Raw genomic sequence first — 24,224 nt, 5'->3', positions numbered from 1 at the left:
TTTTGGAATAATTGCATACCATAATGAGATATCATGGTGATGTTACCTAAGTCTAAGCACAGAATGCATTTATGTTACATATATACCTTATACACACAGCCTGAAGGTAATTTTAGCCAATATTTTTTATAACTTTGTGCATTAAACAAAGTGTGTGTACATTCACACAATTCATTTATGTTTCATATACACCCTATACACACAGCCTGAAGGTCATTTAATACAATATTTTTAATAACTTTGTGTATTAAACAAAGTTTGTGTACATTGAGCCATCAAAAAACAAAGGTTTCACTATCTCACTCTCACTCAAAAAAGTCCGTATTTCGGAATATTCCGTATTTCGGAATATATGGATATGGGATACTCAACCTGTATAAAGAAATTCAAGTTCAAAATGGAATCGCTCAGAGCGGTTATTGCAAGCCTGGAAGTGTTATGAGCCACGGCTGTGGCTCATTCCTGTTTTGCATTTTTGTTATGTATTTTATGTTATATGCTGGCTGATTGCAGTTCGCAGATGCTGGTGATATTTCTGGGTTTTCAGTCTGCTTGAGTTCTGAGCTTGGTTCCTGCTAGTTCCTGAGCTTCCTGTTTGCTGTATCTGTTGCAGAGAGTGTTTCCAGTCCTGCTCTTTCCGGTCGTTCCTGTCCTCAGTGGTCCAGTACTCGGAAGTTGTCATCTGTTCCTGGAGTCCTGACCGAGCACCTTTAACATCCTGTGGTGTTCGTGAGTCGCGGCGTAACCGTGTGTTGCGGCTTGACCGCTTACTATTTATTATTTGTTATATTGAGTCTCGGAGCTTTTGCGGAGGATTCCGCTCCCACAAATCCACTCTGGTATCCAGCGGTGCTGGGTAGGAGTAACGGATTAGTGGATTTTGGTTGTCCTTTTCCCTGGCGGTTTGTCCGCACATACTTCTGGTTTAAGTTTAGTTAGCTTGTAGCCCCTGGCCTGGTTGTTTAGTCAGAGGGCCCCTTGTTATCACCCTGTCTCGGATTTCCCTTTGTCTCCCATTAAGACCTGAGGGGGCATCGGAGTTGGGCAGACATAATCCGCCCTTCAAACGCGGCTGCCATGGGCTCAAGCAACCATAGTCTCGCAGGGGATTTCTGATAACACGGGCGAGACAACGGAGTTAGGGCGCCAGGGGCTATTCCCTTTCCATTCCCCTTTCCCAGCATTACGTCCTGGTGCTCTGGACTCGCTTCATAAACATCTCCCTTGTTCTGAGCACCAGGAACCTAACAGGAAGAGGGGGATTTTATGGTGTCGCTGGACATCAAAGATGCTTACTTGCATGTCCCCATTTATCCACCTCACCAGGAGTACCTCAGATTTGTGGTACAGGACTGTCATTACCAATTCCAGACGTTGCCGTTTGGCCTGTCCACGGCACCGAGAATATTTACCAAGGTAATAGCCGAAATGATGATACTCCTTCGGCAGAAGGGAGTTATAATTATCCCGTACTTGGACGATCTCCTCATAAAGGCGAGGTCCAGGGAGCAGTTGTTGATCAGCGTAGCACTCTCTCAGGAAGTGTTGCAACAGCACGGCTGGATTCTGAATGTTCCAAAGTCGCAGCTAATTCCTACGACGCGTCTGCTTTTCCTGGGTATGATTCTGGACACAGAACAGAAGAAGGTGTTTCTCCCGGTGGAGAAGGCCCAGGAATTAGCATCTCTGGTCAGGGACCTCCTGAAACCAAAACAGGTATCTGTGCATCACTGCACGTGAGTCCTGGGAAAGATGGTGGCTTCATACGAAGCCATTCCCTTCGGCAGGTTCCATGCGAGGATCTTTCAGTGGGATCTGTTGGACAAGTGGTCCGGATCGCATCTTCAGATGCATCGGCTGATCACCCTGTCCCCAAGGGCCAGGGTGTCTCTTCTGTGGTGGCTGCAGAGTGCTCACCTTCTCGAGGGCCGCAGGTTCGGCATACAGGACTGGGTCCTGGCGACCACGGATGCAAGCCTCCGAGGGTGGGGGGCAGTCACTCAGGGAAGAAACTTCCAAGGGCTGTGGTCAAGTCTGGAGACTTCTCTACACATAAATATACTGGAACTAAGGGCCATTTACAACGCCCTGAGTCAAGCAGAGCCCCTGCTTCGAAACCGGCCAGTGCTGATTCAGTCAGACAACATCACGGCGGTCGCCCATGTAAACCGCCAGGGCGGCACAAGAAGCAGGATGGCAATGGCGGAAGCCACAAAGATTCTTCGATGGGCGGAGAATCACGTGCAAGCACTGTCAGCAGTGTTCATTCCGGGAGTGGACAACTGGAAAGCAGGCTTCCTCAGCAGACACGACCTCCACCCGGGAGAGTGGGGACTTCATCAAGAAGTCTTCCAACTGATTGCAAACCGATGGGAACTGCCACAGGTGGACATGATGGCGTCCCGCCTCAACAAAAAGCTAAAAAAATATTGCGCCAGGTCAAGGGACCCTCAGGCGATAGCTGTGGACGCCCTAGTGACACCGTGGGTGTACCAGTCGGTATATGTGTTTCCTCCTCTTCCTCTCATACCCAAGGTACTGAGAATAGTAAGAAAGAGAGGAATAAGAACAATACTCATTGTTCCAGATTGGCCAAGAAGGACTTGGTACCCGGAACTGCAAGAAATGCGCACAGAGGACCCACGGCCTCTGCCTCTCAGACAGGACCTGCTGCAACAAGGGCCCTGTCTGTTCCAAGACTTACCGCGGCTGCGTTTGACGGCATGGTGGTTGAACGCCGGATCCTAGTGGAAAAAGGCATTCCGGATGAAGTGATTCCTACGCTGATAATGCTTTGCTGTCACGTCTTTCCTAGCCTTTATCACCGTATATGGCGAAAATATGTTGCTTGGTGTGAGGCCAGGAAGGCCCCTACAGAGGAATTCCAGCTGGGTCGTTTCCTGCACTTCCTACAGTCAGGGGTGACTATGGGCCTAAAATTGGGGTCCATAAAGGTCCAGATTTCGTCCCTCTCCATTTTCTTTCAAAAAGAACTGGCTTCACTGCCTGAGGTTCAGACGTTTGTTAAGGGAGTGCTGCATATTCAGCCCCCTTTTGTGCCACCAGTGGCACCCTGGGATCTTAGCGTTGTGTTGGATTTCCTGAAATCCCACTGGTTTGAGCCACTTAGGACCGTGGAACTAAAGTATCTCACGTGGAAAGTGGTCATGCTGTTGGCCTTAGCTTCGGCTAGGCGTGTGTCGGAATTGGCGGCTTTGTCATGTAAAAGCCCATATCTGATCTTCCATATGGACAGGGCAGAATTGAGGACTCGTCCCCAATTTCTCCCAAAGGTGGTATCATCGTTTCATTTGAACCAACCTATCGTGGTGCCTGCGGCTACTCGGGACTTGGAGGACTCCAAGTTACTGGACGTAGTCAGGGCTTTGAAAATATATGTTTCCAGAACGGCTGGAGTCAGGAAGACTGACTCGCTGTTTATCCTGCATGCACCCAACAAGCTGGGTGCTCCTGCTTCAAAGCAAACTATTGCGCGCTGGATCTGTAGCACGATTCAGCTAGCTCATTCTGCGGCTGGATTGCCACATCCAAAATCAGTAAAAGCCCATTCCACAAGGAAGGTGGGCTCTTCTTGGGCGGCTGCCCGAGGGGTCTCGGCTTTACAGCTTTGCCGAGCGGCTACTTGGTCGGGTTCAAACACATTTGCAATGTTCTACAAGTTTGATACCCTGGCTGAGGAGGACCTTGTGTTTGCTCATTCGGTGCTGCAGAGTCATCCGCACTCTCCCGCCCGTTTGGGAGCTTTGGTATAATCCCCATGGTCCTTACGGAGTTCCCAGCATCCACTAGGATGTCAGAGAAAATAAGAATTTACTCACCGGTAATTCTATTTCTCGTAGTCCGTAGTGGATGCTGGGCGCCCGTCCCAAGTGCGGACTTTCTGCAATACGTGTATATAGTTATTGCTTAAATAAGGGTTATTGTTATGAGCCATCCGTTGAGTGAGGCTCAGTTGTTGTTCATACTGTTAACTGGGTAAGTTTATCACGAGTTATACGGTGTGATTGGTGTGGCTGGTATGAGTCTTACCCTGGATTCCAAAAATCCTTTCCTTGTAATGTCCGCTCTTCCGGGCACAGTTTCCCTAACTGAGGTCTGGAGGAGGGGCATAGAGGGAGGAGCCAGTGCACACCAGATAGTACCTAATCTTTCTTTTAGAGTGCCCAGTCTCCTGCGGAGCCTGTCTATTCCCCATGGTCCTTACGGAGTTCCCAGCATCCACTACGGACTACGAGAAATAGAATTACCGGTGAGTAAATTCTTATTTTTTGCATGCTATTTGATCTTTTTAGTTTAAATAGTATCGCATCTAGTTCAAATCGCACTGTGTGTATTGTCCCTTGCGATGTGCGCTCCCGTCTAGTCTATATCTCAAGGCAAAATAGTATGTGCAGGCAGGTATTTTTGTAGTACATCGCATATAGTATGTTGTAGTGTATTCAAAATCGGATGTAGTTCTAATAGCACCGTGTGTACATTCCCAGTCGCATAGCACACATTGTATAGGCGCAAATAGCACCGTGTGTGGGCACCATTACATGTCTAAAACAGAGCTGATCATCTTCCCACCCTTCTGCACAACCTCACCTCGCACAAATTCATTATCTGTTGATTGCACTACTGTCTCCTCTAGATCCCAAGTGCGCTGTCTTGGAGTAATCCTTGACTCCTCCCTCTCTTTCAAACACAAATTTGCCTTTTTCATCTCAAAAATATTTTGAGGATCAGACCCTTCCTCACCCAGGATGTCACTAGACCCATATCCACTTAATGGTCATCTTCAGATTGGACTGCTGTAATGTTATCTGGTATCCCTGACAAACGCATCTCTTCACTCCAGTCTATCCTCGATGCTGCTGCCCGGCTCATTTTCCCCAACAAACTTACTTCGTCTACTTCCCCTCTCTTACAAGCAATTCACTGGTTCCCCTTCCCCTTCAGAATCCAATTCAAGTTTCTCACACGCAAAAAGCCCTCACCCACTCCTCCTCCCATTTACATCTCTGACCTTATCTCACTTTACACTCCTACCCATCCTCTTTGCTCTGCTAATGCATGCTGCCTCTACTGCCTACAGATTACCTCCCAAGATTTTATATGTGCTTCTACCTTCCTCTGGAATTCTCTGCCTCACCACCTCTCTACAGAACTTCAAGTGTACTCTCAAGACCCACTTCTTCAACAAGCCCAGCCGACTCTCCTCCTAACCCTCTGTCCCACGTTCACTGTGTACCCCATGTGTCACCCCTGTCTGTCTGCCCCTCCCCTTTAGAATGTAAGGTCTCAAAATCAGGGCCCTCTTCCCTCATGTGATTTATCTTTCTCTTATTTTTACTCCATACTCCCTTCGACTGCAATAACAGGATGACTCAGACCTGATCGCTAGGCTGCTAAAATTGTAGCCCTGCGATCAAATAGTCGCTACCCAAGGGGAGTTTATATTCACTGTGCAAGTGTGCGATCGCATGTGTATGCCGAGTTGCTAAAAACCCTTGCAGTCAGCGGACAGCTGCAATTCCGTTGGCAGCTTACTCACCAAGTGAATGTTTTGCCCTGTGTGTGCAGTCTGTGCGCAGCCCAGGACTCCTACAGTGAGATCAGAAAGGACTGATCGGGACCGGAGCTGACGTCACATACCCTCCCTGAAAACGCTTGGAAACGCCTGTGTTTTCCCTGACACTCCCAGAAAACGGTCAGTTACCACCCACAAACGGCCTCCTTCTGTCAATCAGCATAAGAATGTCTGTGCGATTAGAATTTTCGCACCAGCCTGTCGCTGACCGGTGATGCCTGTTGTTTGCCAATGCGTGTGCACATTTCGGTGCATGCGCAGTTATTACCTGTTCGCCTGCTGTGCCAAAACGCACAGCAACATTCAGGTCTGAATCGGGCCCTACATCCCACGGTTTTCTACCATCCTGATTCTTATTTAGTGTCACCTGCTGATGTAGCTATGTTTATATACCCTGTACTTTTTCTATATTGTCTTGAACTGTAAGTCACTGTTTTCTTGTTTATCTTATTTCTCATACGTCCTAGAGGATGCTGGGGTCCACTTCATGACCATGGGGTATAGACGATTCCGCAGGAGCCATGGGCACTCAAGACTTTTCAATGGGTGTGAACTGGCTCCTCCCTCTATGCCCCTCCTCCAGACCTCAGTTTTAGAAATGTGCCCTGGCAGACTGGATGCACTCTGAGGAGCTCTACTGAGTTTCTCTGAAAATACTTATGTTAGTTTTTTTATTTTCAGGGAGAAATGCTGGCAACAGACTCCCTGCTTCGTGGGACTGAGGGGGCAGAAGTAGGAACCCACTTCCTGAATAGTTTCATGGCTCTGCTTCTGGCTGACAGGACACTATTAGCTCCTGAAGGGAACTGAACGCTAGCCGTGCCTAGATGCTCACTCCCACAGCACGCCGTCAACCCCCTCACAGAGCCAGAAGACAGGTGAGTAGAAGAAGACAGATCTTCTATCAAGAAAAGTGACAGCTGAGGTACAGCGCGGCTGGCGGGAGCGCAGCGCGATATTGCTGCCCACACACACAGGCACTGTAGGGCGCAGGGGGTGGGGGGGGGGCGCCCTGGGCAGCAAAAACACCTCTATAAACTGGCAAAAAGGGGCATAAGATGCCCAGGCACAGCCCTACCCCCGCCAGTATAAATATTATGAAAAGTTTGAGGTTAAAAGGGCGGAGCTTCTTCCTCAGGCAGCCAGCACACTGCTCAGTGCCATGTTCTCTCTCAGGCTGCAGAGACATCGCTGGTCCTCCTTTACTTCTGACTACAAGTATCAGGGTGCAAAACGGGGGTGGGGGGGGGGCACAAGCGAATTTGGTGCTTTACAAGTGTGTTTTACTGTGTAAAAAGTGCTGCATGTCAGTGGGCATTCTGTGTTCACAGGCATTAGATACTGGCGCTGGGGTTGTGAACTGGCTGCTCCTAAACTGTGTCCCTCTATCAGATTTTACTGTGGGTCTGTCCCCTATAAGTCCCAGTGTGTCTGTGTGTGTGTTGTACACGTGTGTAAGACATGTCAGAGGCAGGGAGTTCCTCCCCAGAGGAAACCATTTTAGGGACACAGAAGTGTAATGTGGTGGCGCTGCCGGCACACCAAGAGCCTGCATGGGTGAAAGAAATACGTGATAGTATGCATCACATTAATAGGAGATTAGATAAGTCTGAATCTCAGACTGAGTGCTGGAGAAAATCTGCGGAGGATGTGATTTTTCAGGGCTCTGTTCTTCCACCCGCAGGCGACCCCTCTGTGTCACATAAGAGACCATTTGCGAATATTGTGAATACTGATACCGACACGGACACTGATTCTTGTGTCGACGTTAGGGACTCCAGAGAAATAGATCATAAATTGGCAAAAAAATATACAATATATGAATTTGGCTATAAGGGAAGTTCTGGAAGTCACGGAAGTCACTCCTGTACCTCAGGAGAAGGCTTATTTCTCTATCGTCCTAGTGGATGCTGGGGTTCCTGAAAGGACCATGGGGAATAGCGGCTCCGCAGGAGACAGGGCACAAAAAGTAAAGCTTTAGGATCAGGTGGTGTGCACTGGCTCCTCCCCCTATGACCCTCCTCCAAGCCTCAGTTAGATTTTTGTGCCCGGCCGAGAAGGGTGCAATCTAGGTGGCTCTCCTAAAGAGCTGCTTAGAAAAGTTTAGCTTAGGTTTTTTATTTTACAGTGAGTCCTGCTGGCAACAGGATCACTGCAACGAGGGACTTAGGGGAGAAGAAGTGAACTCACCTGCGTGCAGGATGGATTGGCTTCTTTGGCTACTGGACATTAGCTCCAGAGGGACGATCACAGGTACAGCCTGGATGGTCACCGGAGCCTCGCCGCCGGCCCCCTTGCAGATGCTGAAACAAGAAGAGGTCCAGAATCGGCGGCAGAAGACTCCTCAGTCTTCTTAAGGTAGCGCACAGCACTGCAGCTGTGCGCCATTTCCTCTCAGCACACTTCACACGGCAGTCACTGAGGGTGCAGGGCGCTGGGAGGGGGGCGCCCTGGGAGGCAAATGAAAACCTTTTTTGGCTAAAAATACCTCACATATAGCCTCCGGGGGCTATATGGAGATATTTAACCCCTGCCAGAATCCATTAAAGAGCGGGAGACGAGCCCGCCGAAAAAGGGGCGGGGCCTATCTCCTCAGCACACAGCGCCATTTTCCCTCACAGAAAGGCTGGAGGGAAGGCTCCCAGGCTCTCCCCTGCACTGCACTACAGAAACAGGGTTAAAACAGAGAGGGGGGGCACTAATTTGGCGTTAGAAATATATAAAAGATGCTATAAGGGAAAACACTTATATAAGGTTGTCCCTATATAATTATAGCGTTTTTGGTGTGTGCTGGCAAACTCTCCCTCTGTCTCTCCAAAGGGCTAGTGGGTCCTGTCCTCTATCAGAGCATTCCCTGTGTGTGTGCTGTGTGTCGGTACGTGTGTGTCGACATGTATGAGGACGATGTTGGTGAGGAGGCGGAGCAATTGCCTGTAATGGTGATGTCACTCTCTAGGGAGTCGACACCGGAATGGATGGCTTATTTAGGGAATTACGTGATAATGTCAACACGCTGCAAGGTCGGTTGACGACATGAGACGGCCGACAAACAATTAGTACCGGTCCAGACGTCTCAGAAACACCGTCAGGGGTTTTAAAACGCCCGTTTACTTTAGTCGGTCGACACAGACACAGACACGGACACTGAATCCAGTGTCGACGGTGAATAAACAAACGTATTCCTTATTAGGGCCACACGTTAAGGGCAATGAAGGAGGTGTTACATATTTCTGATACTACAAGTACCACAAAAGAGGGTATTATGTGGGATGTAAAAAAAAAACTACCGTAGTTTTTCCTGAATCAGATAAATTAAATGAAGTGTGTGATGATGCGTGGGTTCCCCCCGATAGAAAATTATGGGCGGTATACCCTTTCCCGCCAGAAGTTAGGGCGCGTTGGGAAACACCCCTTAGGGTGGATAAGGCGCTCACACGCTTATCAAAACAAGTGGCGGTACCGTCTATAGATAGGGCCGTCCTCAAGGAGCCAGCTGACAGGAGGCTGGAAAATATCATAAAAAGTATATACACACATACTGGTGTTATACTGCGACCAGCGATCGCCTCAGCCTGGATGTGCAGAGCTGGGGTGGCTTGGTCGGATTCCCTGACTAAAAATATTGATACCCTTGACAGGGACAGTATTTTATTGACTATAGAGCATTTAAAGGATGCATTTTCTATATATGCGAGATGCACAGAGGGATATTTGCACTCTGGCATCAAGAGTAAGTGCGATGTCCATATCTGCCAGAAGATGTTTATGGACACGACAGTGGTCAGGTGATGCAGATTCCAAACGGCACAAAGGTGTATTGCCGTATAAAGGAAGAGGAGTTATTTGGGGTCGGTCCATCGGACCTGGTGGCCACGGCAACTGCTGGAAAATCCACCGTTTTTACCCTAAGTCACATCTCTGCAGAAAAAGACACCGTCTTTTCAGCCTCAGTCCTTTCGTCCCTATAAGAGTCATATCTGCCCAGGGATAGAGGAAAGGGAAGAAGACTGCAGCAGGCAGCCCATTCCCAGGAACAGAAGCGTTCCACCGCTTCTGCCAAGCTCTCAGCATGACGCTGGGACCGTACAGGACCCCTGGATCCTACATGTAGTATCCCAGGGGTACAGATTGGAATGTCGAGACGTTTCCCCTTCGCAGGCTCCTGAAGTCTGGTTTACCAAGGTCTCCCTCCGACAAGGAGGCAGTATGGGAAACAATTCACAAGCTGTATTCCCAGCAGGTGATAATCAAATTACCCCTCCTACAACAAGAAAAGGGGTATTATTCCACATTATATTGTGGTACTGAAGCCAGAAGGCTAGGTGAGACCTATTCTAAATCTAAAAAAATTTGAACACTTACAAACGTTCAAATCAAGATGGAGTCACTCAGAGCAGTGATAACGAACCAGGAAGAAGGGGACTATATAGTGTCCCGAGACATCAGGGATGCTTACCTCCATGTCCAAAATTTGCCCTTCTCACTAAGGGTACCTCAGGTTCGTGGTACAGAACTGTCACTATCAGTTTCAGACGCTGCCGTTTGGATTGTCCACGGCACCCCGGGTCTTTACCAAGGTAATGGCCGAAATGATGATTCTTCTTCGAAGAAAAGGCGTCTTAATTATCCCTTACTTGGACGATCTCCTGATAAGGGCAAAGTCCAGGGAACAGTTGGAGGTCGGAGTAGCACTATCTCGGATACTGCTACAACAGCACGGGTGGATTCTAAATATTCCAAAATCGCAGCTGATCCCGACGACAAGTCTGCTGTGCCTAGGGATGATTCTGGACACAGTCCAGAAAAAGGTGTTTCTCCCGGAAGAGAAAGCCAGGGAGTTATCCGAGCTAGTCAGGAACCTCCTAAAATCAGTGCATCATTGCACAAGGGTCCTGGTAAAGATGGTGACTTCCTACGAAGCAATTCCATTCGGCAGATTTCACGCAAGAATTTTTCAGTGGGATCTGCTGGACAAATGGTCCGGATCGCATCTTCAGATGCATCAGCGGATAACCCTGTATCCAAGGACAAGGGTGTCTCTCCTGTGGTGGTTACAGAGTGCTCATCTTCTAGAGGGCCGCAGATTCGGCATTCAGGATTGGATGCTGGTGACCACGGAGGCCAGCCCGAGAGGCTGGGGAGCAGTCACACAAGGAAAAAATTTTTTTCCAGGGAGTGTGATCAAGTCTGGAGACTTTTCTCCACATAAATATACTGGAGCTAAGGGTAAATTTATAATACTCTAAGCTTAGCAAGACCTCTGCTTCAAGGTCAGCCGGTATTGATCCAGTGGTAAAAACATCACGGCAGTCGCCCACGTAAATAGACAGGGCGGCACAAGAAGCAGGAGGGCAATGGCAAAAACTGCAAGGACTTTTCGCTGGGCGGAAAATCATGTGATAGCACTGTCAGCAGTGTTTCATTCCGGGAATGGAAACTGGGAAGCAGACTTCCTCAGCAGGCACGACCTCCACCCGGCAGAATGGAAACTTCATCGGGAAGTTTTCCACATGATTGTAAACCGTTGGGAAATACCAAAGGTGGACATGATGGCGTCCCGTCTGAACAAAAAACGGGACAGGTATTGCGCCAGGTTAAGAGACCCTCAGGCAATAGCTGTGGACGTTCTGGTAACACCATGGATGTACCAGTCGGTGTATGTGTTCCATCCTCTGCTTCTCATACCTAAGGTACTGAGACTTATAAGACGTAGAGGAGTAAGAACTATACTCATGGCTCCGGATTGGCCAAGAAGGACTTGGCACCCGGAACTTCAAGAGATGCTCACAGAGGACTTATGGCCTCTGCCGCTAAGAAGGGACTTGTTTCAGCAAGTACCATGTCTGTTCCAAGACTTACCGCAGCTGCGTTTGACGGCATGGCGGTGGAACGCCGGATCCTAAGGGAAAAAGGCATTCCGGAAGAGGTCATTCCTACCCTGGTCAAAGCCAGAAAGGAGGTGACCGCACAACATTATCACCACATGTGGCAAAAATATGTTGCGTGGTGTGAGGCCAGAAAGGCCCCACGAAGAAATTTCAACTCGGTCGATTCCTGCATTTCCTGCAAACAGGAGTGTCTATGGGCCTCAAATTGGGGTCCATTAAGGTTCAAATTTCGGCCCTGTCGATTTTCTTCCAGAAAGAATTGGCTTCAGTTCCTGAAGTCCAGAAGTTTGTCAAGGGAGTATTGCATATACAACCCCCTTTTGTGCCTCCAGTGGCACTGTGGGATCTCAACGTAGTTCTGGGATTCCTCAAATCACATTGGTTTAAAACCAGTCAAATCTGTGGATTTGAAGCATCTCACATGAAAAGTGACCATGCTCTTGGCCCTGGCCTGGACCAGGCGAGTGTCAAATTGGTGGTTTTTTTCTCAAAAAAGCCCATATCTGGTTGTCCATTTGGACAGGGCAGAGCTGCGGACTCGTCCCCAGTTCTCTCCCTAAGGTGGTGTCAGTGTTTCACCTGAACCAGCTTATTTTGGTGCCTTGCGCCTACTAGGGACTTGGAGGACTCCAGGTTGCTAGATGTTGTCAGGGCCCTGTAAATATAGGTTCCAGGACGGCTGGAGTCAGGAAAACTGACTTGCTGTTATCCTGTATGCACCCAACAAACTGGGTGCTCTTGCTTCTAAGCAGACTATTGCTAGTTGGATGTGTAATACAATTCAGCTTGCACATTCTGTGGCAGGCCTGCCACAGCCAAAATATGTAAATGCCCATTCCACAAGGAAGGTGGGCTTATCTTGGGCGGCTGCCCGAGGGGTCTCGGCTTTACAACTTTGCCGAGCGGCTATTTAGTCAGGGGCAAACACGTTGGTAAAATCCTACAAATTTGATACCCTGGCTAAGGAGGACCTGGAGTTCTCTCATTCGGTGCTGCAGAGTCATCCGCACTCTCCCGCCCGTTTGGGAGCTTTGGTATTATCCCCATGGTCCTTTCAGGAACCCCAGCATCCACTAGGACGATAGAGAAAATAAGAATTTACTTACCGATAATTCTATTTCTCGGAGTCCGTAGTGGATGCTGGGCGCCCATCCCAAGTGCGGATTATCTGCAATACTTGTACATAGTTACAAAAATCGGGTTATTATTGTTGTGAGCCATCTTTTCAGAGGCTCCGCTGTTATCATACTGTTAACTGGGTTCAGATCACAGGTTGTACAGTGTGATTGGTGTGGCTGGTATGAGTCTTACCCGGGATTCAAAATCCTTCCTTATTGTGTACGCTCGTCCGGGCACAGTATCCTAACTGAGGCTTGGAGGAGGGTCATAGGGGGAGGAGCCAGTGCACACCACCTGATCCTAAAGCTTTACTTTTTGTGCCCTGTCTCCTGCGGAGCCGCTATTCCCCATGGTCCTTTCAGGAACCCCAGCATACACTACGGACTCCGAGAAATAGAATTATCGGTAAGTAAATTCTTATTTTCTATAAAGAAAACAAATCTAAGATCACTTTCCCTCCTTCCCACGAGCTTAATACACTCTTTGAAGGGATGTGGGTGAATCCCTAAAATAAATTTCGTATTCCCAAGAGAATTCAGATAGCTTATCCTTTCCCGGTGGAGGACAGGAAAAAATGTGAGTCACCCCCTGTGTTAGACAGTGCACTGTCCAGGTTGACAAAGAAGGTAATTCTCCCTGCACCTGGCACGGCTTCACTAAAAGAGCCGGCAGACCAAAAGATGGAAACTACATTCAAATCCATTTATGTTGCCAATGGTACGCTGCTCAGGCCCACAATTGCTTGTGCGTGGGTGAGTCACACTATTGAAAAATGGTCAGAAAGCATGTCATCAGAAATTGACACGATTGATAAAGATGAGATACTCCTTAAGTTAGGGAATATCAAAGACGCTGCCGCATACATGCTAGAAGCGATGAAAGATATTGGACTCTTGAGTTCACAAGCCGCTACCATGGCAGTATCTGCTCGGCAGGCGTTGTGGATTCGCCAGTGGAACGCGGATGCAGATTCCAAAAGAAATATGGAGGCTCTCCCATATAAAGGCGAGGCCTTATTTGGCGATGGACTGGATGCGTTAGTCACGCCGGCTACCGCAGGTAAGTCAACATTTTTGCCCCCTGCACCGGCAAAAAAGACATATCACCCGCACATGCAGTCCTTTCGGCCCAATAAATACAAAAAAGCGAGAGGTTCCCCCTTCTTTGCGGGTAGCGGAAGGGGAAAGGAAAAGAAGTCCACAGCAGCTTCAGGTTCCCAGGAGCAGAAGTCTACCCCTACTTCTGCCAAATCTTCAGCATGACGCTGAGGCTCCTTTGTGGGAGGCCGCTTGGGTGTGGGCATGTCTCAAATTGTTTAGCCAAGGTTGGATTCTGTCTAGCCTGGATCCCTGGGTGTTGCAGATAGTGTCCCAGAGATACAAGCTGGAGTTTCAAGATGTTCCCCCATGCCGATTTTTCAAATCGACCTTGCCAGCTTCTCTTCCAGAAAGGGAAGCAGTAACAGCGGCAATCCAAAAATTGTCAGGATCAGGTCATAGTCCTGGTACCTTTTGTCACAACAAAGGGAGGGGTTTTATTCAAGCCTTTTTGTAGTTCCGAAGCCGGACGTTCGGTCAGACCGATCCTAAACCTGAAAAATCTGAATTTCTACTTGAAACGATTCAAGTTCAAAATGGAATCACTGAGGACAGTGATTTCCAGTCTGGAGGAGGGGGACTACATGGTGTCTGTAGACATAAAGGATGCTTACCTGCATGTTCCCATTTATCCTCCTCACCAGGCTTATCTGAGATTCGCGGTTCAGGATTGCCATTACCAATTCCAGACGTTACCTTTTCGGTCTCTCCACGGCGCTGAGGGTGTTCACCAAGGTGAAGGCGGAGATGATGGTTCTCCTGCGTGAAAAAGGAGTCAATATTATTCCTTATCTAGACGATCTCCTTATAAAGGCGAGATCCAGGGAGCAGTTGTTAAAAAACATCACACTCTCCCTGTCAATAATCCAACAACACGGTTGGATCATAAATTATCCAAAGTCACAGTTGGAACCGACGACAAGATTGTCTTTTCTCGGGATGATTCTGTGCTCAGAAGTTCAGAGAGTATTTCTTCCGGTGGAAAAGGCTCTGGAAATCCAGAAAATGGTAAAACAGATATTGAAACCATCGAGTGTCTCGATCCATCAGTGCATTCGGTTGTTGGGGAAGATGGTGGCGGCCTACGAGGCCATACAGTTTGGCAGTTTCTATGCTAGAGTATTCCAGTGGGACCTGTTGGACAAGTGGTCGGGATCCCACCTACACATGCACCGGAAGATAATCCTGTCGTCCAAAAGCCAGGATTTCGCTCCTGTGGTGGCTACACAGTTCTTACCTACTAGAGGGATGCAGGTTCGGGATTCAGGATTGGCTCCTGGTAACCACGGATGCAAGTCTCCGAGGCTGTGGAGCTGTCAGTCAGGGAGAAAGCTTCCAGGAAAAATGGTCAAGTCAGGAAGCCTGCCTTCACGTAAACGTGCTGGAATTGAGAGCCATTTACAACGGCCTTCAACAAGCGGTACATCTTCTTCAAGATCATCCCGTGCAGATCCAGTCGGACAATGTAACAGCAGTCGCGTACATAAACAGGCAGGGCGGAACGAAAAGCAGAGCGGCAATGGCAGAGGTCACGAAGATCCTCCTCTAGGTAGAAAGACATGTGAAGGCTCTGTCGGCAATTTTCATTCCGGGAGTAGACAACTGGGAAGCAAACTTCCTCAGCAGACACGATCTCCATCCAGGAGAGTGGGGCCTACACCAAGAAGTCTTCACAGAGGTGACAAGTCTTTGGGGAGTTCCTCAAGTAGACATTATGGCATCTCGTCTCAACAAGAAGCTTCAGAAATATTGTTCCAGGTCGAGAGACCCTCAAGCAATAGCAGTGGATGCGCTGGTGGCCCAGTGGTTGTTCTGGTCGGTGTATGTCTTCCCTCCACTTCCGCTGATCCCAGAAGTGCTCAGGATCATAAGAAGAACAAGAGTTCGAGCAATCTTCATTGCCCTAGTCTGGCCAAGGTGGGCTTGGTACCCAGATCTTCAGGAGTTAATCATAGTTGATCCTCGGCCTCTTCCTCTTCGCGAGGACCTGCTGCAGCAGGGGCCGTGCGTGTATCAAGACTTACCGCGACTACGTTTGACGGCATGGCTGTTGAGCGCCGGATCCTAGCCCGAAAGGGTGTTCCCAAAGAAGTCATCCCCACCCTTATTCAGGCCAGGAAAGGAGTAACGTCGAAACATTACCACCGTATTTGGAGAAAATATGTGTCTTGGTGTGAATCCAAGAAGGCTCCTACGGAAGAGTTTGAGTTGGGACGTTTTCTCCATTTTCTGCAGGCTGGTGTGGAGGCGGGCCTACGATTGGGATCAATCAAGGTCCAGATTTCGGCCTTGTCGGTGTTCTTCCAAAAACAATTGTCCTCTCTTCCAGAGGTTCAGACCTTCGTGAAAGGGGTTCTGCACATCCAGCCTCCATTTGTGCCTCCAGTGGCACCATGGGACCTTAATGTGGTATTGCAGTTCCTTCAATCAGATTGGTTTGAGCCTCTACAAGAGATAGAGTTGAAGTTTCTCACTTGGAAAGTGGTGATGCTTTTGGCATTGGCATCCGCGTGGCGGGTGTCTGAATTGGGGGCCTTGTCTCACAAGAGCCCTTACCTGATCTTCCATTAAGATAGGGCAGAGTTGAGGACTCGTCAACATTTTCTTCCGAAGGTGGTTTCATCTTTCCACATAAACCAACCTATTGTGGTGCCAGTAGTTACTGACACGTTCACTGAGTCAAAGTCTCTAGATGTGGTTAGGGCTTTGTAGATTTATGTCGCAAGAACTGCTCAAATACGGAAAACAGTGTCTTTGTTTGTCCTGTATGCTCCCAACAAGATTGGGTGTCCTGCTTCCAAGCAGACTATTGCGCGTTGGATCAGAAGTACGATTCAGCACGCTCATACTACGGCTGGATTGCCATTACCGACGTCTGTGAAGGCCCATTCCACTAGAAGGTGGGCTCATCCTGGGCGGCTGCCCGGGGGGTCTCAGCATTGCAACTTTGCCGAGCAGCTACTTGGTCGGGGTCAAACACATTTGCTAAATTCTACAAGTTTGACACCTTGGCCGATGAAGACCTCAAGTTTGGTCATTCGGTGCTGCAGGGTCATCCGCACTCTCCCACCCGTAATGGAGCTTTGGTATAAACCCCATGGTCAGGAAGTGGACCCCAGCATCCTCTAGGACGTATGAGAAAACAGTATTTTGATACCTACCGGTAAATCCTTTTCTCCTAGTCCGTAGAGGATGCTGGGTGTCCGTCCCAGTGCGTACTTTTACCTGCAGTTTTGTTATTAAAGTTACACAAGTTGTGTTATATTAGTTTCAGCATGTTGCTGTCATTGGTTCATGCCTGTTGGCGTGTGTTCTGTTGAATGCTATGTTGTGCGGCATGGTTGAGGTGTGAGCTGGTATGTATCTCACCACCAGTTTAAAGTAAATCCTTTCCTCGAAATGTCCGTCTCCCTGGGCACAGTTCCTATAACTGAGGTCTGGAGGAGGGGCATAGAGGGAGGAGCCAATTCACACACATTGAAAAGTCTTAAGACTACCCATGGCTCCTGCGGAACCGTCTATACCCCATGGTCATGAAGTGGACTCCAGCATCCTCTACGGACTAGGAGAAAAGGATTTACCGGTAGGTATCAAAATCCTGTTTTTGTTTATGTACAATGTAATTATGCACTGCAGATCCTGTGTGGCACCATTTAAATAAAGGATAATAATAATGGTCAAAGTTAACTAAAAAGAATTGTTAATTTTTTTACTTGAAGGTTTGGGACAAAAGTGAGACTGGTGATTGGCATTGTACTGCAAGCTGGAAGGTAAATTGAAGATAAGTTAATTTTTTCCTGTGGGTTTATCTCTTTGGAGATTTTTGTTTTCCTTTTGCTGTTGATAATCCTTTTAAAGAGTTACTAAGTTTTCACATACACTTGATGATTGTTATTTATTCAAATGTATCCTGTAGTGTGAAAAAATAAATAAATACATAATTATTATTTTTTTTGTCCCATTCAGTAAATTTTCTGTCATGTTGGCATTTGTCATTACATCCTTAATTGGGCTTCAGTATGATTTACTGGCGGCTGGGATGCTGGCTGTCAGTATACTGACAGCGGCATCCCTGCCACCAGTATGCCGGCAGCGGGGCATGCGCAAAGCTTCCCCTTGCGGGCTCGCTGTGGTCACCACAGGTTCTGTTCCCACTCTATGGGTGTTGTGGACACCCACGAGTGGGAATAATCCTGTAGCGCTGGTATTCCAGCTGTTGGCATTGCCGGCTGTTGGGATTCCACCTTTAGGATCCTGACAGACAGCAAATTGAACGTATACCCTTAATTGCAATACATTCTTTGTTTTTATGAATAATGTCTAAAATAAAATGGACAGTGGGCCTGATTCAGCACAGGACGCTGGTTCAAATGGCCACACAGATTCCCGATTGTTGGGAATGTACGCAGGCCCTGGCCCCGTTCTGCGCATGTGCCGGGTCCCGAGTGATTGCACGCAGTCCCACTTCTGCCTATGCCTGATTGGCAGGCAGAGACATTTAGTGGGCGGAGACAGCTGGTATTTCTGGAAACGGGGAGTGGCATGGCCAGGGTCTTCGCCTCTGGACACATACTTCCTGGCCTCACAAGGAACCCTGCGATGACCAGGCTGAGGAAGCCGAGATTTAATGTGTTTAACGTGTGAGAAACCCATAGGTTCCTAACATTTTATGCATAATCTGTGGTTTATCAAGTGGGAAATATGCATAATAATTGAATAGCTCCATGCGTTAAACAAACAGCTCTCCCCACGTGGTAAACCCCACACTTAATTGGATATGCCAGTAAATATTGCTCTTTGACATATGGTAAATCCATTTTGCTGTAGACTTTTCATGTATATGGATAACCATTATTTTTCCTCTAGACACACAGTGGATCTGTATGGCGTGTAACTTGGGCTCATCCAGAGTTTGGGCAGGTATTAGCCTCATGCTCTTTTGACAGAACAGCTGCTGTATGGGAAGAAATAGTGGGGGAATCAAATGACAGACCTCGAGGACAGAGTCACTGGGTAAGACTCATCTTGAAATTTTGATATTACTAGTACTGGACAAATGCATGTAAAGATCAAATGCTGCCCACTTTATACAGGAACCAGATTTCATTGGAAAAAAAAAAAAAGTCCTACCCTCCTCCATATTTTCTTCAGTTTCCCATTGAGTATCTGGGCCAGGTGGTACAGAGATGGTGGAGTGTGTCTGTTTTAACCAATCATCATGTAAAGATTATGGTATCCTCCAGTTTGTAGGACACAGGTTTGCTTTTGGAACATTAGTAGTGGATACTTGTCTGACAAGACTGAAAATACATTTTTCTGTATTAAAATAAATGTAAACCTTCCCTTATTTTCTTTCGGGCATGGTATAGAATATCTGCACTATCTAGATCCAGTCATTAGGTCAATCCCATATGCATTAGGTCGACAGGAAAAAGCTAGACATTGGGTAAGGTCAATCAGTAGAAAAGGTGAGAATGGTCGACACAAGTCTTTTATTTGTTGGGTGTCATTTTGTATGTTTACCATATCTAAACACAGACAAGTGGAAACATACCCTCGCAGGCTCACTTTGCTCGCCATGCTACGGGCAAGGTGTCTCGCCGTGTTCATCACAGGTTGCTATTCCCAATCATAGGCATAGTGGATAGTATATCAAGCAAAAGTTTGGAAAAAATGAAAAACCCCAAAAGATTTATGTCGACCTTTTCACCCTGTTGACCTAATGCATGTTGACCATATAGGGTCGAACTTTGCATTGAAACCCTTTACTTCTGTTTAGTAGATGAGTGAGCACCCTCTTTCAAATGATGGGGCCCACTAGTAGCTATTATCTGGTTATCACATGGCAATATAACCTAGGGCTACAGAGAAATATTGCACTCCGTTGTGCTCTACTGTCCGCATACAGATGGGGGTACCCTTGTTTGAAAGAGGGGAGTCTCCTATTTCAAATAGTGTACTCCTTCAGTTATTGCAAAAGATACTACCAAGGTAGCGATTGGCGCTGACGTGTGCTGTTAAACTACCAGCTGCTGAATAAATAGGGCTAGATAGACCCTAATAAACAAATAGAATAAGTTACAAAGAATCCGCGCTATAAGCTGGGTATGATAATGATTCACAGTGTTTATTACATAATATATAGAAACATTTAGTATTAAAATAAGTTAATACTGCTTCATCACCTTTATCAAGGTCCTTGATAAAGCTGCTGAAGCAGTGAAACGCGTTGGTGACAAGTCTGGGACAACTTAACAGTCTGCCTGGAAGTCCGTTTATTGGGAGTTGCTGCTACTACCTTGTGGTACGTCTTGTAATTTATGCCAAAGGACCTTGCTACGGTCCATTCACAACAGGACAGCACAAATACCAGCAGAATACAACAGTAAGAGGATCTCCATTGCTAAACAGGAGTGCTAAACTATTGGAGGACTAATCCATTACGAGGAACTGGTAATACGTGCAATTCATTATCTCCTTAGGACTGATGCTCCTCCTATGAATTATTTCCCAGCATGATTTATTACCACTTCTAGCAGTGCTGCTTCTGCCCTATTTTTATTCTCTGTTGCAACAGTATTTTTTATTATTAACTTATTTTAATACTAAATGTTTCTATATATTATGTAATAAACACTGTGAATCATTATCTTACCCAGCTTATAGCGCTGATTCTTTGTAACTCCTTCAGTTATTGTCTGATCACCAGGTAACAGGGAAAACATAATAAGGTTCGAGTTGCCAGATGTCCGGGATTTTGTCTGAGAATGGCCGTATTTTTAAAGCAGCAATCAGTAACATTGCAAAACCAACCTGGTTTTGCCTTGCTAATGATTGCAGGTCAGACACGGGTGCAGACATGGGTTCAGTGTGTAAGGGGTCGGCCCAGGAATAACCCTGGATCAAGGTGCAACGTGAAGGGGGTATAGGAGCTAAGACCCGGGTCCAACCTGTGTACAGTAACCTGGGGAAAAAGTGTCATTAGTAGCTTTTTCCAAACAAGCAATATGTAACTTCTGTTCAAATTACACAGATTACTTAAAATGTAACTAATTTATTGAGAACTCACAGCTGAGTGTTAAAATACAATGAAACAGGCTGTGTACTCGGTGGCTGATATAGTATTCAAGCTGCTTGAGTTTTGCCTTTATTCATAATAGTGTTACCAACACATTATTACCTTGTGTTTTATATTCAGATGTCTTTTCTCAGTAAATTAGGATTAAACGATACAGTAAAATTAAATATTGTTTCACGTTGCATTCTGTTTTAATTTCTGCCTATTCAGTTGTAGTCCATATAATCTACCATATTGTAATGTGTAAAATGTGTTAGATGTTTTAAATAACTGCGTATAATTGCTGTTTAAAATAAAGCCAATTGCTGAAGTCTACGGGATATATACAATTTTGGGCTTAATTCTGGAAAACCCTGCGCCACAGGGTTTTTCCAGCAGCCATGAGCTTTTCTCCTGCAGGGTCCAAGGTGCTATCCACAGGATATACCATGGGATATTAGGTAGCCACAGCGGAATGGCACCAACGTTCAAAGCTTTCCAGACTCCCAGGATGCAACGGGCCAGTCTCCTATATCCCGGCTTCCTGGCTCAGGCAATTCAGTTTTTTGTTTGGTGTGGCAGGAGCCGAACCACGTTTTATTCGGCTGCTGATTTTTATTTTTTTATTTTTTTTGCAGCCATAAGTTTATTATTTTATTTTTACAGCCTTACATTTTTTGAGTGATTTTTCTAAAAAGCGTCTTATACACACCTTAGAAAGAGACGCTCCATCAACTCTACCGGGTCGCAACAACGCTTATCTCCCGAGTACAGTGCTGTTTCAGTGGGCATCAGCTAGGATGTACTAGCAAGTTCAAACTGACGTTACCAGGCTGTGGCTGGAGAACGTGGAGAAGGTAAGTCGTTGATTCAGCTTAGCGGATGGAGACTTAGGACACAGCCCTACTGTTTCTGTGGGAGACTACCAGTCGCTGGCGCGGCTGCCACCTCTGGTGCACCAGTGCTAGGCCTCATGGATTATAGGTTCCAGGGATTAGTGTGAGGCCGCGATTCCCAGGGTTGATGTCAGCAGTGGGGAGTTAGACGCTCCCCTGGTCGCCCCTTCCCTTGGTTCAAGACCAGTTTTCTCTGTGCCTGATACGCTAGAAATCAAATTAACCCAGGCTCAGCACGATGCGGCTGTGACCCTGGTGCGTCTGTGTTCACTTGGGCGTCTGTGTTCACTGGTAGCGTCCGGATCCACTCAGCATTTGTTAGCGCAATGATTGATCATGGAAGCGGGGTTAAGTCTCCTTGTATACCGCTCTCCTGAAGCAGGTGATACAGGACTGAGTATCTACCTGGCCTTGGGGTACTGAGTAGTTGTATAAGTGCCTGATGCATATGAGTCTTGTAAACTGTTACTGCTGTTGCTTTCGCTGTGCGTCTGAATATGTTAAAGTCCTATATAAGGTGATGCAGTAATATGTTTTTCCTACATATCTGAAATGTATTCTGTAGTTGAATATGTGCTCATATTGCTAATGTATACAAATGTGACTGATTGCTAGTGTGGCTGCTGACTTATACTATGTTTCTGTCAGTTTTGCTTTTCTCTTATATCTGATCCTCAATGCTGGTGCAAAGCAGGGAGGGGTCTGATTGTATGCCACTTTAACAAACAAACTGTACAAGATCTGGTACAAATGGGTTATGTGCAAATTGTTAGTTTCCATCAAAGCCTCCTTAATAAACCAAGGCAGGCACAGGTTCAGGCTGAACCTCCATGAGCATCATTTTCACAAACGTTATCCAATATAGCTGAGTGAATGCCAGCTCCTGTACCAGCTATAGGTTACCCTATTAACCCTTATGTGCAACATTCCCCCTGGGTTATGACACATCCAGTTCAGGAAGCTGCAGCCTTTCAACAAAAACAGGCTGACAGGCCTATAGAAATGAAATCACCTAGACATGAAACAACATCTTCACAGTCTGCACATGTTTCAGAAGAGGACACTTTGGATGATAAAGCTGATTCCTCACATCTGGGTCTGCATATAGAGATGATGAATGTCTCAGCTCGGTAGATATACCTGAGCTAATTAATGCAGTGAAAGCCATTCTGTCTCTAGAGGAGGCAGCAGAGCCGGTGTTAAAATCTAAGGCACCTGTGTTTAAACGTCGCAAAACAGCCAAAATAAAATTTCCAGAGTCAGAACAGCTGACGGAAATCATGCAAGAGCCATGGGTCCCACCCAGTAAGAAGTTCAAAATTCCTAAGAAATGGAATTCTCATTATCCTTTTGCGGTTGGGGAATGTTTGAAAAGGGAGATTCCTCACATAGTAGGAACATGCACATGTGATTCGACTAGTGCGTAAATCTACATGACCTCTGCCTTCAACACCTTTAAATGAGGTAACAGATAGGAAAATAGATGGTTTTCTTAAAACTGGTTTTTCCCTGTCGGGAGCAGTTGTGAGGCCGGCCATGGCCACAGCATGGATGGCAAAAGCAGTGACGGCCTGATACATTGGAAGATTGATCTTTCATTTGTTCTCTAGTAGCCAAAGTCCCATATTGCACATATTAAACAGAAAGCTGTCATTATGGAAGAAGCAGCATTGGATATGGGTATAGTAGCTTCTCAAGCATCGGCTTCAGCAGTAGCAACTTGTAGAGCTGTTTGGCTGCGTACTTGGAAGCCTGACTCAGAGTCCAAAAAGGTGCTAGAGTTTTTGCCATTTGATGGAGATATTCTGTTTGGTACGGAATTAAATAATATTCTGGAGTTAGAAACAGACTAAGAAAGTGAAGCTTCCGTCAACATATAAACCTAAACCCAGGTTTCCGGCTTTTCAGTCCTTTCGTACACAAGGTAAACGAAAGGGTTACGGCAAACAGTCCCAATCAGATAAGTCTGGGAAGACTAAAAAGCATTGGCAACCAGAAGACCACCATCAGAACCAGAGGATAAGCCTCCTGGGGGATCCCAAGGTGGGAGGCTGTCTTCTTCTTTTTGCACAGATCTGGCAGCAGTCCACCGCAGATGCCTGGGTGTCTCACGGTTATGCCTTTGCCTTCAAGAAAAACCCTCCGCAAAGGTTTTTTAGTACCAGCCCATCTTCAGTGGAAGCGAAGGCCAGGACACTTCAGTAGGCAGTTCAGAAGTTGTTACAATCAAGGTGATAGTACCAGTTCATCGTACCAGTTCATCCTGCACAGCAGGGACAGGGTTTCTATCCCAACCTGTTTCTGGTACAGAAACCAAATGCGTCATACCACCCATTCTCAATCTCAAAACTCTGAACAAATACATTTGAGTGCCTCGTTTTTATATGGAGACCTTGCGTTCCATTATTTTGGCTATGGACCTAGGGGATTTTAAGGTATCCCTAGATATCCAGGATGCTTACCTGCATATGTACCTATAGCACTGTCCCATCAGTGCTTTCTCAGGTTTCTGATCCTCCGCCAACATTTCCAGTTTCAGGCTTTACCCTTTGGACTGGCTACAGCTCCAAGAGT

The 24,224-nt window shown here is 46.9% G+C and overlaps 1 protein-coding gene across 2 annotated transcripts in view; it reads left to right on the top strand.

The window, feature by feature from the left end:
- The window catches only part of SEH1L (SEH1 like nucleoporin), a 215,494-nt gene that overhangs the window by 4,449 nt on the left and 186,821 nt on the right, over positions 1-24,224 (top strand). For both annotated transcript variants that reach the window (XM_063923419.1, XM_063923420.1), the window contains exons 2-3: positions 17,417-17,467; positions 18,564-18,710. In XM_063923419.1, the coding sequence (XP_063779489.1) occupies positions 17,417-17,467; positions 18,564-18,710 (198 nt within the window). The remainder of the gene's footprint in view (positions 1-17,416; positions 17,468-18,563; positions 18,711-24,224) is intronic.

Source organism: Pseudophryne corroboree, chromosome 5 (assembly GCF_028390025.1).
Source record: "Pseudophryne corroboree isolate aPseCor3 chromosome 5, aPseCor3.hap2, whole genome shotgun sequence".
Classification (NCBI taxonomy): Eukaryota; Metazoa; Chordata; class Amphibia; order Anura; family Myobatrachidae; genus Pseudophryne; species Pseudophryne corroboree.
Note: the sequence above shows the minus strand (reverse complement) of the source record. Positions and strands in the feature narration are given on the sequence as shown.